Source organism: Tauraco erythrolophus, chromosome 19 (genome assembly GCF_009769465.1).
Source record: "Tauraco erythrolophus isolate bTauEry1 chromosome 19, bTauEry1.pri, whole genome shotgun sequence".
Taxonomy (NCBI): domain Eukaryota; kingdom Metazoa; phylum Chordata; class Aves; order Musophagiformes; family Musophagidae; genus Tauraco; species Tauraco erythrolophus.
In genome coordinates, this window is record NC_141483.1 from 3,855,607 (window position 1) to 3,872,288 (window position 16,682).

A 16,682-nucleotide genomic window follows, 5' to 3' on the forward strand; every position below is an offset into this window, starting at 1 on the left:
GGGTGTTCTAAAGAAATTTCTAAGTGTTTCTGTCTGTTACAGACAGAAACAAATCAACTTTGTTGATTTCAAGTCAAGTTAGCATCAATTTTAAAACCTTGTGAGAAGTGATGTATTTTTTTTTTAAGCCTTCTGATACATGAAGTATCATTTCTTTCAAGCAAAAAAAAGAAATTTCTAATTATCTTGCCAAGGGTAATTGGTAAATTACTCCCCTTGGTAATAGTATACTGGAAAACAAAACAGCTTTCAAAAAATGGAGCTTAAATTCAAATTTATACTAGAATAATCATATTAATCCATAATAACAACAGCAACAAGATACAGATCGATGTATTTGTTATTTGCAGCAGTGTCAGTACCAATTCGAAGGTCAAAGAGATGCAGCAACAGCGTAACAATCCATGTCCTACTCCTTTCTATGTATCTGAAGTCTCTTCCCCACTCTTTTGGATGATTTAGAAAGCCCTGTTCCTTCAAAGTTTTTTTGACCTGTTCTCTTTTTGACACCGAGCACGTCAGGATCCCCAGAATCTTGCCATGACGATCCAAGCCCCTGCTTTACTCCAAGATGCATAAGAAACAAGATGTAAGACAGGCTACAAAAGCTTTTGAAAAGGAGGAAAACCCAAACAAATATGTGCAGTATCCCCAGCATGGTAGGGAAAAGCTCCAGCATGACCCATGCAAAGCAAGGTACAGCTGGAGGCCTTCTTCAGGCAAACACATGCATCCTGGGCTATGGTGCACGAAAACTGCAAACAGGTGAGCTCCTCCTTGTCATTTACATACCCAGTAGGACGGGGCAAAGACTGCAAAGAACAATTCACTGGATGCCAAGTGCTTCATGCAACAAGAAGGAAAGCTTAATTTTCAAAGAGTGGCAAAGAAGTGCAGATGTATCTCAGAAAAGTGGTGATGCATCTAATTACTACAGTAATATTACTACAGGCGTGACTGCAATCAACGTCAAATTTGGAGGATGAAGCTGCTGCTAGAATATTGCAAGAAGCTGCAGTCTGGCTAAACTCTCCAATGTTCTTAAAGCACAGATCAGTTAAACAAAGCCCCCAGGGAAAGGAGGAAGAGATGCATCAGGGAATCACAAGTCTTTTCCCTAACCATAGTGACATCTCAGCTGTAAGCCTCTTTAGTAGACTGGATCTCTAACACTCCTCATGCTCCTCCCCTGGAAGCATGAGGAACTTCTGAACACCAGAGCTGAATGATAAAGGTGGCACCTTCACTGCTTCATCTTTACCCTAAAGCATACAATGCATCCTTTCCCTTCGGTTTTGAAAAACACCAGGTAGGACCTCCCATCTAAAAAAAATGTTTGCTCTTCTTATGGAGCAGATCAACATGTATTGAGTTTTACAGCCTCAGCCTCTTACACATGTAGTACATTTCACGTTATACTTTCACCGACCTGTCACTTACTCCAACATCTAAAAGTGTCTGTCCCACTGCTGACAATCCTCATGGCAGAAACCCCTCTGTATCATTACCAACAGATTATGCATTGAGGAATTGTGTTGTTATCCCTCAAAACACACAGGCACTGCTTATCTGACACAAAATATAAGGTCTCTCTCCTGTTCTAACAATAGTTCCACCAACACCTCCATCACTGTACACAACTATAAAGACTGAGTCGGAGTGCTTGCAAATAGCTCATGCTAGCTACTGCCAGGTTCTGGAGTTACAGGTGTAAGTGTACTTATCTAAATACTTTAATGTCTGATATTCAGAAATCTCAGTTCTAGTGAACTTGATCTTCTGGAGTGGCAGGCCATGCTGCCAAGTAGCTTTAATTTGCCTTTGACTGATTTTTTCGTAGTTAATTCTATTTTAGTTTCACTGATAGCAACTGGATTATAATTATTTCCAAATCCAGTATTCTGGATTTGGCTTTGTGTGATACCAATTGTAAAACACTCTTCTTCCCACTTTCCAGTAGGAAATTCTCTTGACTGTATTGATTAACACAATACATCCTTCTTGCTTGAATTCTCATTCCTCTTAGTACTTTCCCTTTGCTTTTGCCATGTAACCATGTGTTATTATAGAGAGTACGTTATGAGATGAGCACGGGGACAAGAAGTGGCAAAACAAAATGACATTTCAAAGATACCTCTAACTCCTCAATTATCAGAGCAGCAGAGATCATTTAAAAGCCTGATGCAGTTTGATACGACTTCCACAGTATCTCTACCCAAGCAGCCACAATACCAATTCATTAACAAAAGTAGCTTTTAACTCCAAATGCATTTGGAGATACGCTAGATCTATTAATTTGAAAAGATTTACAAGCATATGAGCACCAAGTAGAGTATCTTGAAATTCCAGTTTGGCAAATTAATTTCCAACTGCTTAAATTCAACTTTCAGCACCAGACAGCACAAGATACCACATACTTCAGCTGAGTGGCTGGGTGCACTATTAAGACTATAGTCAACCGCTACTATGAATACAGCTGTAACAGTAAAGAGCTCAGAAGTGCTCTGGAAACACTTATTTTTGAGATGTGTTATGAGAAAGCCAATACACACAGAGCTCTAAGAGCTCAAAGGAAGCTCCCTTTTACAAATACTGAAAAGCTCTAAAATGTCATTTAAAATGGTTCTGTTTTCCAAAAAGGAGGTAAAGAACTATACTTACAAAGTAAACTGCTCCAAAACTTCCATGTCCAATTTCATGTAAACCCACAAATATTTCTTCAGGATCATCTTTGTAGAACAGGTCAGCTATTTCTGGGTCCTTTGGCATCCCTTTGCGCATGTTGAACAGTATTAGGAACTAGTTCGCGCTTTCAATTTCCAATCAATTTCTTCCTTCATCGACAAAGTAGTTTGAAGACAGCTTTCAGCACCTGGTGAAAAAGTGCATCTTTAATCTGTTTCCTTTATGCATGTTTCTGTTCTCACTTCTCTGACAACAAAATAAGAGGAAACACTTTCAGGAGCAATAGACTTCACTATCGTTTCCTTCAGCTAATTCTTTTAAATTATTAGTCCAATTTAGATATAGAGATTAAAACGCATTCAGAGTACAACAGCTCGCTGTCTCATACAGGAAGCAAGTGCTGCAGTTACACTAAAGTCCACTTGAAGACAAGAGTCCTGTTGCTATGCAAAACATCCTGTGATACGAGTTTGTTATTCTTCACGCTGGTCTCCCAACATGTCAATTTTTAGACTATCGCCATTGTTCCTCCTACTGTTCTCTCCTGTTTGTTTGCTTTGTTTCTCTACTCCCACTTGCCAGCTGGTGCTAGTAGAAAACTTAGCTTCTATTCCACAGAAACACTTCACAATCATATGATTTCTTTCTTTCTTTGTTTTTCAGAGCTGTAAGACAGCTAGTGCTGTTGGGCTGTGATGGCTCCCAAGTCATGAAATTGCTTTTGCAAGATCCTAGTCTCCATCGTGTAAGGCAGATCTTAACCTCCTCAACATATTTAGCATAAGCATTTAATTAGCACAGAACTGAACTGCACTTAAATGAAGATTTTAAATATTCATCCCAAAAATCTTTTTGGGGGAGTGGAGGAAGAAACACCAGAACGTTTTACATTTCCTATCAAAACATCCTGAAAAAATTGCATTGGTTCATTAGACACTGGTGTGCAAAGCAATGATGGATGCGTCTACCCATCTGCTTTTGACTTCTGAAAACCAGCAGATTATCTGCAGGTGAGTCAACTGGAGCAGTTTCTAACAGTCTGGAGCAAGTCTCAAAACTGCTTCCAGATACGTAGTTCAGCACCTCATTTATTGAGACCACATCTTTTCTGCACATAAAAAAAAAAAGACTTCTGAAGTCATACACTAAAATGTTCAGCCTATCTCATGATATAAACCAGTGTAACATCTAAAAAGAGACCGGCTGAAACTGAGCAATCGGATAAAATTAAAACTAAAACACACATAAAAAGCTTTAGAAGGTTTCAGGCTGCAAGTGCCATCCAGATGGAATGATGAAAGAAGAGTATAATTTTGGTCTGGGGTGAGACAGTCTCCTTGGCTCAGGATGATAAGCAACGGAGCAACCAGCACAACAAAGTGCAGTTCATTAGAGGCGTGCACAGGACTCTGCTGGAGCATACCTGGGTAAGTGTGGCACAAAGCATGCTCTGTGGCTCAGATTCCTTTCAGCAGCATCGTCCCGGGCTCTCGTCCCCCCAGACTCTATGCGTTCTCTTATTCTGCAAAGGAAAGCAAATATCAGCATTAAGAAAAGTATTTTAAGTTTTATACCTTATACTAATATACAAAATCCTACATCTAGACAAGATCACTGGCTACCAAGGCATCGTTCGAAAGCACAGTCAAAAGAGTACTGGCTGTAAATGCTAACGGTGTCTCTTTAGGTGAAGATAGTAAGTTCCTGTGTTCTATAGCCCTTGGGCTTGTTATGTGTCATTATATGATAGGAAACCAGGAAAAGAGGTTAAATGTCAAATTCTTTGACTTTTATAAAGACTCTTAAGTTTGTTGGGGCATAGGAACAGCCTGGAAGTTTGCTCTCAGACTACACTTTTTAGATTGCCTACAAAAAGGCCAAAGCTCACAAAGCTGAGTCTGTTATTTAGCTCAGTATGTTGTACCTGATGACATACAAGACTTCAAAGAAAGTCCTAGGCATTAATAAGTCAAACACTGTTGGATTCCACTGGGGAGAGAATGAACAAAGAAAAGATTAAAAAGGAGGGCAGCCAGTTAGACACATCAGCTGAAATCAGGTCTAGATTGCTCACAGTTAAGGATGCAACTGCCTGCAGTCACCTATTCCTACCAGGGTAGCAACACACCCAACAGCCACAGCCATCCTCCCAGTGGAGTCCAACACATCCATAGTAGAAATGCTTCCAAGTAAAGCATACTGCAATTGTTGTAGTGCCAAAATCCGAATTAACATCCACCTGAATTAATGACAAACAAGCTAACTCATCTTCTCACTTATTACGAAAAAATATATGAGCAGAAGTCTTCCTGCTAGTAGCTAACATTACCAAAAAATGGTATTTTTGTCTACTGTTCTCCACACAGGCAATACTAGTGAGCTGCTAAAAAGCTATTTGAAGAGCTTCAGAAAAAGGTTCTGCAATGCGTAGACTAAAAAAAAAAAAAATCTCAAGTATAAACTAATGACAAAAGCCAGATGAATGAAATGATTATTCATTCTCAGCTGACTGGCCTCACCCAAAGGTGCTATATTTACTACATGCCTGCAGACAGGGGCAAAGAATGCAGTATTGCAGGTCTGGCATTCTTCAGCCAAGTGAAAAATCCATCTGGCTTTAGAACAATAAAAACAAACTGAGGAAGAAAACAATTTATCCATCTCTAGTCAAACGAACTTTTCTGCCATATACAAAATCTGTGCAGCTCTAGTACTCAAGGATAAATTCGTACTTAAAATGAGAAACTAAATGTCAATAAAGTTAAGCCCTAAGTAATAAAGTTATTCTCCAGTTGGCACAGACACATACACTGAGGCTACACAATAAGTAAATCTTCTCAGCAGGACTATTATTTCCTAGTAAAGATTATCAGAAAAACTTAGGATGGAAAGTGTACCAAGAGTAGCTTGAGTCCTGCTGATTTGAACACAACCCCCAACTGCTCCATGCCATCCCATAGTGCCTGCAGTGCCTCTGGGAGCAAACACTGAGAATCCGTTTCGTGAGCACTTTACAGCACGATTCAGGCGTGGGACAGCGCTCAGAAAGAAAAGATACAGATCCCGCCTCTTCGAGGGAAGCTGGCAAGGTCACAGATTCTTAACATCACAGCACTCTTCTAGACACATGAAGACTGAAACATGTCTTGGCAGAGCACCATGGGAGTCAAACATCGTTAGCAGAAAAACTCAAGTTCAAGGTATGGCCAATTTTAGCAAGTTCTTCCCATTACGAAACTACTGAATTAACAAATCAAGAATCAATTTCTGCCAGAAGCCTGATTTCTACTCTTCACCCTTCAAAGAGCACACCCAAAGCAGCATTTGAGGCTCTGCGTGTTCTGAAGACCTCAAACGACAACGGCATTAATGGCACTGGCAGTGACTTGCGGAACTGACAAGTGACTCAAGATTTTCAGAGTTTGTAAGATCAGTGTTTCGTTCGGATAAGGCTACTTAAAGATGCCTCGAACTGCCTACCTCGAAATTACAGCTCTCAATCAAGAGTTACTCGTTAAAAATCCCTGCCTCGGAGGAAAAACTGCCTGTGCCCCATTTCTGAAATTCTGCAAGGGAAACTACTCCAGCTACAACTGGGAAACCAGTGTTTCGCTGGACACATCTATAGGGCAACGTCTCTGTTTCCCAGTAATGTCACAGGCAGAGTAAAGCAGGAATCACTGCTTACTGGGGAATCCAGTTCTTCATGGCCACCTGTGGCCTGCCAAGCACAGCAGTGCCCAAAGCAAGAGTGACGTGCTGAAGAACTGCACTGAAAACTACAAGTGGAAGACGATTATGTTCTTAAACCAGTGAAACAATTCTGCTTAGAGCAGTTTGCTGTACTACTCCTCTCCTCTCCCACCCTTGGAACACAAGGGCTCAGGAATGCAACCCAGCCAAAGCGAACCCCTCTCGAGGGAGTCAGTAGTTACTGCTGTAGTTCTGGCCCATTGCCATCTCATCACAGCGTTTCAAGGATTCCCTACTCCTCACTTACACACTAAACGGCACAATAACCTGGTCATTTTAGTGGCTGGGGCAAGACGACACCAGGTCTCATCATGGAGTTTCACCAGAAAACGATGGTAGAGAGTATGGAAGCAGGCAGGCCAGGGAGCAGACAGCAGCATGTTAATGCCTGTTAACAAGGAATGATAAACTAGTGACAGATCCTACAGACTACTCATAGACTAGACCTTGGATAATGCTGGAAAAAGTCTCATTACTATAGCAAAGAAGTGGCTTTTTCCCAACAGTTTAAAGAAAAGCAAAGTTTCCTCAATCCTAAGCAACCCTCACGTTTAAAAAGCATCATTACTGCTTTTGCGACACGTTTGCACAAAAATTCTCTTCCTACCAATTATGACCTCCAGGTGCTATATTATTTTAAGGTGCTATATTAACAACAACGGAAAAGACCTTGACCTGAACACAAAGGAAGCAACAAAACATAACTGGAAGTGTCTTTAAGAAGAGCTAAACTACCCACATTTCCAAACACTCCATGGGTCCAAAACTATGTCCACATATGAGAAGATAGTTATACTTCACAGCTCAAATCCTGTAACTGTTAACAAGATGCATGGTATGAGAAGAGTTAAGATTCTTCCTTCTTTGTCAAGTCCACTAAACAATCGGCAGCCTGCCCAGCATCCTTAACTCCCAGCACGGTTCCACACCCTACAAGCATCTCCATTTCAGCACTCCAGAAAAAGCACAAGTGTGTGGCTTGTAAAACACAGTTTGAATTGCATCTCACAGCACTATAGGCCCCTTTCAAATGTCTACAGAAATACATAAAATTAATTTTAGTTACTAACTACATCACGGTACTTCCCAAAACAAGGACAAAGTTTTCCATTTCAAGCAGAAAAACAAACTACAGGAAACAGGGTGGAACAGCAGCAGATTCCACTCATAAGAGGAGCAATGTGACATGCATTCATTTTTAGATTAATATTTCTAGGGCAATAATTTTACACCAGAATTCTTTTTCCAAGAATTACAAACACATAGAGTCCCCTTTCATCATTTCGGTTTTTACAAAAATCTCCAAAAATCTGGAAGACAACATTAAGAAGGAAATTCTCAGATAAATTCAGCCGATAAAAACCGTCTCGGGTAAGAAACCTTTTGAGCTCAAAGTAGGCAAATGCTCAAGTTCCACTGCAGTCCTCACACATCAACATATATTGTTTTGTTTGTTTGATTTTGGGGTTTGAGTGGGGTTTTTTTTTGTTTGTTTTTAAAAAGTAGGAGCTTTTTTCTTCCCTTTAATTGCTCTATATGAACAGCTAGCAGGGCCTTACACAGACACCTCATCCAGCGCTCCTGCAGCTAATTCCCTCTCGTGCAGGCCACAATCCGGGACCAACAGTCTGTTACTTCGGCTTTTTGGGAAAGACTCTTGAACCTCCATATTTTACGTTTTTCACTGTCATTTCTTTGATTGCTAAAAATTACTTTTCCAGCTAACACTATGTAACTAAAACCAACATATGTGTTTTTTTCCTAGTATATTAGTACTTAGTTTATTTTAATGCTTCGAACAGATACACATATCTGGTAGATAAATTCCAGCTACTTAGAGGTTTTCTGACAGTGTATACAAAAAGCAACTGTACCACAGCTTTTGTTTGCTTAAATTCACCACCGTTTCCAAGACACTCAGAAAAGATTTCACTTTGGTCTGGAAGCAGCAAGTCCTCTCGTGTCTTTTTTGAAAATTTCTACAAAGCAAAATGACCCTATCTGTAAACAACAGAAACAAAAAGGTACCCAGTAACCTTCAGTAGCAAAGAAAAATATTTTTGAGCCTTTGAAAAGGCTCTGCAGTTATCAGGATAGCGTTCCCTGAGGGCACGTGGCAGGGGGACCAGGTTAAGGAATCAGGACACAGTCTGCTAGGAAAGCTGGATAGTGTAACCAGGACACAAGTCCCAGTTAGCAGCTGGGACTCCTGTACTAGTTCCTCAAACACCACCTATTTTTGCTCTGCTTTTCAAAGAAGTAACTTCCCAGAACATTCAAGTCAATGACACAAAGCATTTTTATTAACATTTGCATAATATTTGGATGCAATCACAGCTCTTCACTACTTACAACTTCTAAAAAGAATCGTGAGATTTTTTTTCTTTGCCTAGTATTCAGCTCAGCAATCCACTTGGAACATCCTCCTGACACATACATGCCTTGATTCAGTATTCTCCAGCGCTCACATGGGCACCAGGTCATTTAGAGTTAACGAGATCACTCACACTAATAAAAACCCCTGAATCAGAACTTTACTAAGTGGATCACCATACACAGTGCCCCTGGGATATGAAACTAAACTAATAACTTGCAGGTCTTATGTAGATACTTTCTAAGCAACTTTTTTTCCTGATTAAGAGCAGTAGTTTTAAAGGAAACACTGTTCCGTTGGCAACTCCTCTATGACTAGTATTTATGTGTCAAGAGTAAGACAATAAGCTTATTTAAAAAACAATAAAACACAAAACCAGTGGGCTTGAAGTCAAGAAACAAGTAGTTCTAGTCATAGGGAACACTTCAACAAGTATGAAGTCAAGCAACATGCCAGTCTCCCAAAGGAAACAGTACCAGTCACAATCACTGGAAAGCCTCCCGGCAAAGACACAGCAGCTACTGCAGGGAGTTTAGGGATGTTATAAGACATGATGGAATGCAAATCCATCAAAAAAACATCTCTATACTATGTCTTTCTCCTTGCTCTCCAAAAAGACCTTGTGGCTGATGTATTAAGTTTGCAGAATGATGATTAGGCGTAAGTGAGGAACTAGTGGCACCTATGGCTCTCATCCATCTTGACCTGAAGCCAGACAGTGACTATAATCGTCAAAAAAAAAAAAAAAGTTCTTGTTTATCAACATCCTATGGAAGAAGCATGATACATAAGGCACAAATTTTAGGTCCTCTATTTTTCCTAAAAGCAATACTACTCTGAATTGTGCTGTGGAGCTAAACACAACACACAGGAATCCAGTGATCACAGGACAAAGGCACGCAGCAGCGTGCACTACCAACAGCAGCAACCATTGAAAATCCAAATTCTGACGCTATATTTATGTTCCAGCAAATTTGGCCATCCTTTCTGAGCATAAGCTGTATCACAGGTTAGCAGAAAACAGAGGTAACAGCTATTTTGAAAGCAACACCCTCTTCCAAATCTACTGTTCAAAGGCAAAGTGTCATCTTCTCCTTGCACCTGATCCAAAGCTCACAACTCAATGGACGTTTCCATAAAGACCAGCACTGTTAGTCCCACTGCAATCTGCTTCACGAAACTCTCTCCACAGAAACTTAAAATTTGTGGAATAGCAGGCTGAATTTTAGTTTTGCTTTTTACCTTTTCATCCAGTGGCTGTTTAAAAAAGCATGAACGGAATGAGGAGGCATACATCTGAGATACTTCTGATACATTCATTTAGGTCAATACAAACATAATCCTTAATCTTGTGCCTACTTTTGAGCACTATGTAGCCCTTCTGAAGTCTTCAACCCAGCTTAAAAACTGTACCTGTAATTTTTCTCTGTAGTAACTGTCCTTTCATATCCACAAACCTCTATGAAAGCAGGTAAAGAAATCTGACAACCAAGGTGGTCTTCCCCAATAACACGCTCCTATAGACCATTCTGTGACAAAGAAGCCTTTTTTTTTTTTTTTCCCCTAGATGCAGAAGAGAGAACCCCACTTATTTACTGGGTACTTTATCCAACTCTAGTATTTTGATTACCTATGAAGCAGAAATATTTACATTATCTGCTGTGTTTGTTCACAGTATGGGAACAGCGTAAACAGAGGGAAACGAGGTGTCAGCATTCCAGCTCAAAATTCAGGTGACAGGTTCCCCAACAGAGCCCGAAAACCAGTGCCAGGAACAGCCTGGCTTTGCTATTGTCTATAAAGCAAAAGTTGAGGTTTTTGTTTGTTTGTTTTTTCTCTTCAAGGAACCTCAGAATATCTGCAACAAAGTTAGTATCAGGCAGCCTTTCCCGAATCCTCACATAGCTCAAAATTCAGCAAATCACTTCAAAAGACATTCACTTTTGATTATCTTGCTGCAGTTGTTTCAGTGTTTCGAAAATTTTGCAGCTGTCAAAAAAATTAAAAAAAAAAATCACATGATGTTTTAATGCCAAAATTGTGAGGAAACCATGAACGAATCAAACTCAGGTGATCAGCCCAAGTGGGAGAGTCATCAAAAGTAGCAAACGAGCTGGTATCTCCCAAGTCTTGTCTGCAAGTGGCATTTTAAGAATGAACTGAAATAAAAGGTACGATAGAGTTTCTTAGTACCTGGATGCTTGTCTCTTACAGGCAAGTCCTTTACAGTCTCTCTGTTTTGCTAAATATGTATAATTGTAATCACCTAAGGTTATGGGTAGAATATTTAAAAACAAACAAACAAACTTTAAAATCTATGATACTCTATAAATAAAGCAAAAACCCTCTAAACCAAAATTAAACCTTGGGCTTTATTTGAAAAGTTAAACAGCATCCTTCTTCACACTAAGTGTGCAATGAAAAAGTAAAACTTGGCAGCCAGAGACACTGGGTGATGCTTCCCAATAATTTTCCAATTAAGTTTAAAACAAATAAATTAACATATGTATGTCCTTATTTTATTTAAGGGTAATTAACATTATTACATTTCTTTAACCAGAACCTTTATTTTATCATAAAATCTAGAGTGTGTTATTAGGGTTTTGCAGGTTTATTTTACAAGATTAAAAACTTTGATTCATGAAATTAACCTTGTGTAGTTTAAAAGAAAGGAAAGAAAAAGGCTTCTGGCTCTGAACAACATTTCATAGTATTTCATCATGGCATCCTTGAAATAATTCAGGAGTACATCTGGAAGGGAGGAAGGATACATGAATCATTTTAAATCCTAATGTATGTAAGCCCAAATAGCATCATACAGAGAAATATAAATTTCATCAGATCTTCTCATCAAAACATCTCTAAAACATCACATATGGGGCATGAAATTGAGGAAATTGCTTTCCTATTTGCATCAGATTTTTTCCTGTAGCATTTTTATTAGGCTCTTCATCATGTTGCTTAAAAGACAGTGAGCTCTACACAATTATAAATTCATGAGTGTTATGCCGTGTGCCACTCAGAGGCAAAAATAAGTCATCGAATTTGTTTATGAAAGTCTGAAGAGACACCAGCACACTCAGAGTTTCCTGCCTATTAATGTAACGGCTCCCAAAGCGCTGCATCCATTTTGTGGTTAAAGCTATTTTTAGATATTTTTTAAGAGTTTAGATTTTGACCATCACATCACGAAACCAAAAAGACAGCAACCGGATAAATCTATTCCCACAGCTCTCCGGAGTGTCCAGGATGATGCTGTAGAGAGAGCTGACCTACTCCTACTCACCTGCACTACGGTGCAAAACTGCAGGATCAACACCGCTGACGCTGGAGCAGTCGCCACCGGATCATTTAAATAGTATTTGAGCAACGAGGCTGCAAGTGTATCTTCAGCTGCACTTCGAGCTCAGTTTTTCAGAACCATGGGAAGTGACTGCTGCAATAATTTTGAACACAAGTTTTAAAATGAGTTTTAAAATTAGTTTTCGTATCCTTAGCTTAGGTGGCACGACTTTGATTTGTCCCTTAGAGGAAGCCAGAAACTGCAGAGAGCAGTTAGATTTAACTAATTGAGGTTATCGTGTAATTATGCTACCGAGCAGTTACTTTGTGCTACCCAAGGAAAAGGAGTGTTTTAGTAGAGGGACGTGTCTATATTTCCATATGAAAAGCCTGTGATATCATCTGGGGCAAAACATGATCACATTATGTAAGTGCAAGACCACGCACAAGATCCTTCAACGTAACAGCGCGCCAGCGTAGCTACGTAGCTTTTGTCATAGCGCTGGCTGGCTTTGAAAAAGTAGGTTTCTATTTAAAAACCTGTTTATTCTCCCTTTGCAAGAAAATGTAACTCAGATACTGGATGTCTGGAAGCTATACTGCAGTAAATCTGGCCAAAAGGAGTCATGCAGTAGGTCCTTAACAAAAAGTAAGAAACCAGATGCAGACTGCACGCCTGGGTGGGAGGGGAAGAGATGCGCTCTGGTTTTGGAGGGTCAGAGCACCTCTCACGACAAACCAAATCATGATTTATTTTTTTTTATTATTCCCCCTCCCTTCTGTTTGACGAGGCAGAGGAAGGTAAGTGTGAAGTATGTTCTTCATGATTCTATGAAAATCCATGGATCTGAGCTCACTATGAATAAAAAGCCCAAACCAACTTCTGAAGAGTTGCCCAGGGCAGCATGTGCTGATGGTCCTCCCCAGTGCTGAGGTCCAGCCAGCCCTAACCTCACACCGCGGCTGGGTTAAGGAGCAGCAGAGAAGCCACAGCACTCCAGTATATTTCCCCCAAGAGGGCTGGTCCTCGCTGCATTACACTTCCTCCTTACACACACCTTCCTTTGCCCCATGAATCCCTCCCTACCACACACTTCTCCTTTCACAGGCCTCCTTCCTTCCTGCCTCCTCTGTGCCAGCCAGAGATAACACTTTAGGAAATAGCCTTTTTGACTACTTTGGGCTAACATTTCAGCTCGGACCGCCCTCAGTGGCTCTGACTCCACCACATCCAACTCTCTTCCTGACCTATTTACAGGCACGACTGCAACCGTGAAGATGTGTAGCGGGAATTTTTTTCCACACTGGCATCATTAAAAATGGCTACATCTGTTTCATCCAGGTGTTCAAAGACTGCTTCAGGAATGGAATTAAACCCGAAAAAGCTTATTTTGAAAAATCCACAAAAATTCAATTTCATTTGGGAATACTATTATTAAAAGAAGACAAACTTAATCTAGCATGTACCAGCCAAGACAGAATTAGTCATTAATATTACACAACCTACCCACTGGCTTTCTAAGTTTATTCTTTTCTAGCATATGCATTTTTTATGGCTAGCAAAAAAAGACACACAAAGTGAAATACGGATGTCTAATATCCAAAACGTCATTATTATCTTCTAATAATTGCGTACAAGAAGAGAGTGTTTATCCTCTATGAAAAGAGCACTGGATGGCTGAAAAATCCAGAAAGAAATCTAGTGTGCTGCTTTTATTCAACGCCCAGGAAGAACGGAAGGTTTGCTCTATCAGCCATCACACACGCTCATCTTGTGGATACTTCCTCTTCAGGATCATTTTGACATCCTCAGGACAATTACAGCAATTATTTACAAGCAGCAGCTATCAAAGACTCACGAAAGTATCGAATATATTTTTATCTGCCATAATACAGTAAAACATCCATAAACAACACTTCGCACCACGAGGGCATCCAGCTTTACACGACACACCAATAAAACGGTCCAACAGACCGTTTTACAACTGTAGGCATTTAATTTCCCTGGTGGCATCAGGGAAGCTAAGAGTTACTCGGAGTGTAAGGCAGGGACAAAGCTCTGCGGGGCAGGAGGAACGTCAGGGAGGACCACACAGCGAGGTGGGGTCTGGCTGTTACCTGGAACCCTCTAAGGGTGTCCCTGTACTTTGTCCCTCAGAGGTTTTGAGGCCAGTACTGTCCACACTTTGCAAAATACAGAGACTGATAAAACGAGAAACAAAACCTGTTCAAGGTCACCCAAAGAATACAGCAGCTACACACAAAATTGAGGTTTCCAGGTTAGAAAGACCTGTCGCGGCAATCTCACTGAATAATCATCCGCTGCGTTATTTTTTATTTTTTTGGCTGATTTACCGATCACCCACTGACACAGGGAGCTGGTTTTCTGGCCAACTGAACATTCATTAAGTCACCCAAGATCTCTTAAAGTTCTGAATAAAAGCAAATAAGTGTATGAAATTTATACATATATGCAACCTTTCCAAAGTATTCATTCCCACAGTACCTCGATACTACAAGCAGGAGTGATTTACTCATCGCTGAGCGCCCTTGGTGTGAGATGAATGCTGCTGCAGTGACACCTCCACCCTGCCAGCACGTTCTCAGCCACTCTCCAACCGCTGGGTACCTCTCTTCCTTACTGCTAGTCCATTTTTTTTTTTTCCTTTGGTAAGTTTGTTCCGTGACTGTTCCACATCTCCAGGGATTTTTTCATAGCTTTTTCTATTTTAGGAACAAATATACCGACAAGTTTCCTCCATCTTCTCACAAGTTCACTTAAGGAAAAGTGCAAATACTGCCGTTATCTCACAGCTTGGTTTCGGCAATTATGTTTTATGGAGAGCTGGGCCACAAATACTATACTAATACGCTTGGAGGGATGTTTATATTATTAGGGTGATAAACTCATATTCATATCTCTTCTGGCACCTCCATCAGCTCTTTTCTGAATATAGTTCAACACAGAAAAAAAATACATTCCATTTTAAAACACACATGCACAAATTTACTTGTTAAAATTTAAAAAAAAAAAATTCACTATATACAGCATGATTCAGCTAGAATATCTTGCTACTCCTTCAAAATGAAGCATTGTAATCAGATTATTTCAAGAAGGGGCAGGAACAAAATATAATACTGACTGGATGAATGGAGAAAAAGCGTAGATACTGTCACAGGTGCAGGAGAATGTCCTTATTTCCTTCGACTCTTTTTCAGGACTTGAAGACACTACAGCAGCTGTTTCCACTGCCATTTCATTACTCCATGTGTGCTAAAATGAATATTAATCCTGATCTGAGGCATCTTACACCACTACCGCACGTTCCTGACCCCTTTCCTGGAGCTGCTTTAGACCTCCTGCAAAGCCCGGCAAGCATCCCTTCATCAGATCACTCCAGTGTTTTGCAGTAAGATTTTGGCACAGCCCCAGGAGCTTTCCTGTGTTCACATTCCCCCAAACACAAATTTGGAATTCTAGAGTACAGCTCTGCAGCAGCTTAAGCAGTTCTGACTAATTCAGATAAAACTTAACTTGTAACCTAACTGCATCCATGCTTGTCTATGCTGCTTGGACGACTCCACCTTAATTTAGCAGGACATGGAAAACATCTAGGACTTCAAGAGAGAAAATTTCTATCTGCATTTCACGAATTGTGTTCTGCAGCAGCCCCCCCTCCGTCACGCCAGCATAGTCACTTGTCCAACCCCACACTCATTTGACCAAGAAGCTGACCCAGACAACTAACAACCTAGCAAAAATGGTTCGTTTTCCACCAGACTTATTTCCCAGCCTCACTCCACATCTATCCATGCAAAAAGGAATAAACAGCCAGAGGCAGGAGCTGCTCATGGCTGCACTGCCACCCAAAACCCTGAAATGAGGCTCTCGGAACATCTCCGTTGGAGTTTCAGTCACTAAGACCGTCAAGAAAAGTGGTAATTTTGGACCATCCATTGATCAAAATATAATGAATTCAGTATCTCACCCTGAAGCCTACATACACTTATTTTCTCTCCGTGAGGAGGTTCCTGGGTGGTTATTGAACCTGGCACTCACCTGTGCAGTGCTGCAGTTGCCCCTTCAAACCATGTGTTCCTATAATTAATATACTGTTACCACCTTTTGCTAATTCGTTCTACCTGCCAAGTAAGCTAAGAAAACAATTGTGCTGCCAATATGATAGTGTGTAAGACACCAGGATACAGTAATTGTCTCCAAGAGAACACTGAAGTCAGAAACCCTGTATTCTCCAACTCGCAGAACAGCTTGTTGAGACAGAAAGCAAACCCACGGTGAATGGCACCACATTTCAGCCAGGGGTAAAATAACGAATGATCAACAGCTCCTCACCAGGCAGGAGAGCACAAGGGGGATCACTCACACTGCGGGGGTGGGAGAAAAAAGAAAAAAATATCCAAACCAAAACCTCAATATATTGTCAAACATATCAACCGTAAGTTCCAGAGTAAAGTGGAATAAATAAATAAATAAAAGACTGCTGAACTGAAACAACTATTTTGCTTTAGCAGACAAAAAAATTCTGAGTTAAGACTGAAATTCCATCTCCCCGTACCATGCCATCGC

At 40.4% G+C, this 16,682-nt stretch overlaps 1 protein-coding gene across 1 annotated transcript in view; it reads right to left on the bottom strand.

The window, feature by feature from the left end:
• TAOK3 (TAO kinase 3) overlaps window positions 1-16,469 on the bottom strand; it is a 64,164-nt gene extending 47,695 nt beyond the window's left edge. Inside the window, exons 1-3 of the mRNA XM_086623664.1 lie at window positions 16,449-16,469; window positions 4,109-4,207; window positions 2,662-2,872 (exon numbers count right to left, since the gene is read on the bottom strand). Coding sequence (XP_086479790.1) covers window positions 2,662-2,781 — 120 coding nt within the window. The 5' untranslated portion in view covers window positions 2,782-2,872; window positions 4,109-4,207; window positions 16,449-16,469. The remainder of the gene's footprint in view (window positions 1-2,661; window positions 2,873-4,108; window positions 4,208-16,448) is intronic.
• Between the last annotated feature and the right edge of the window lie 213 nt (window positions 16,470-16,682).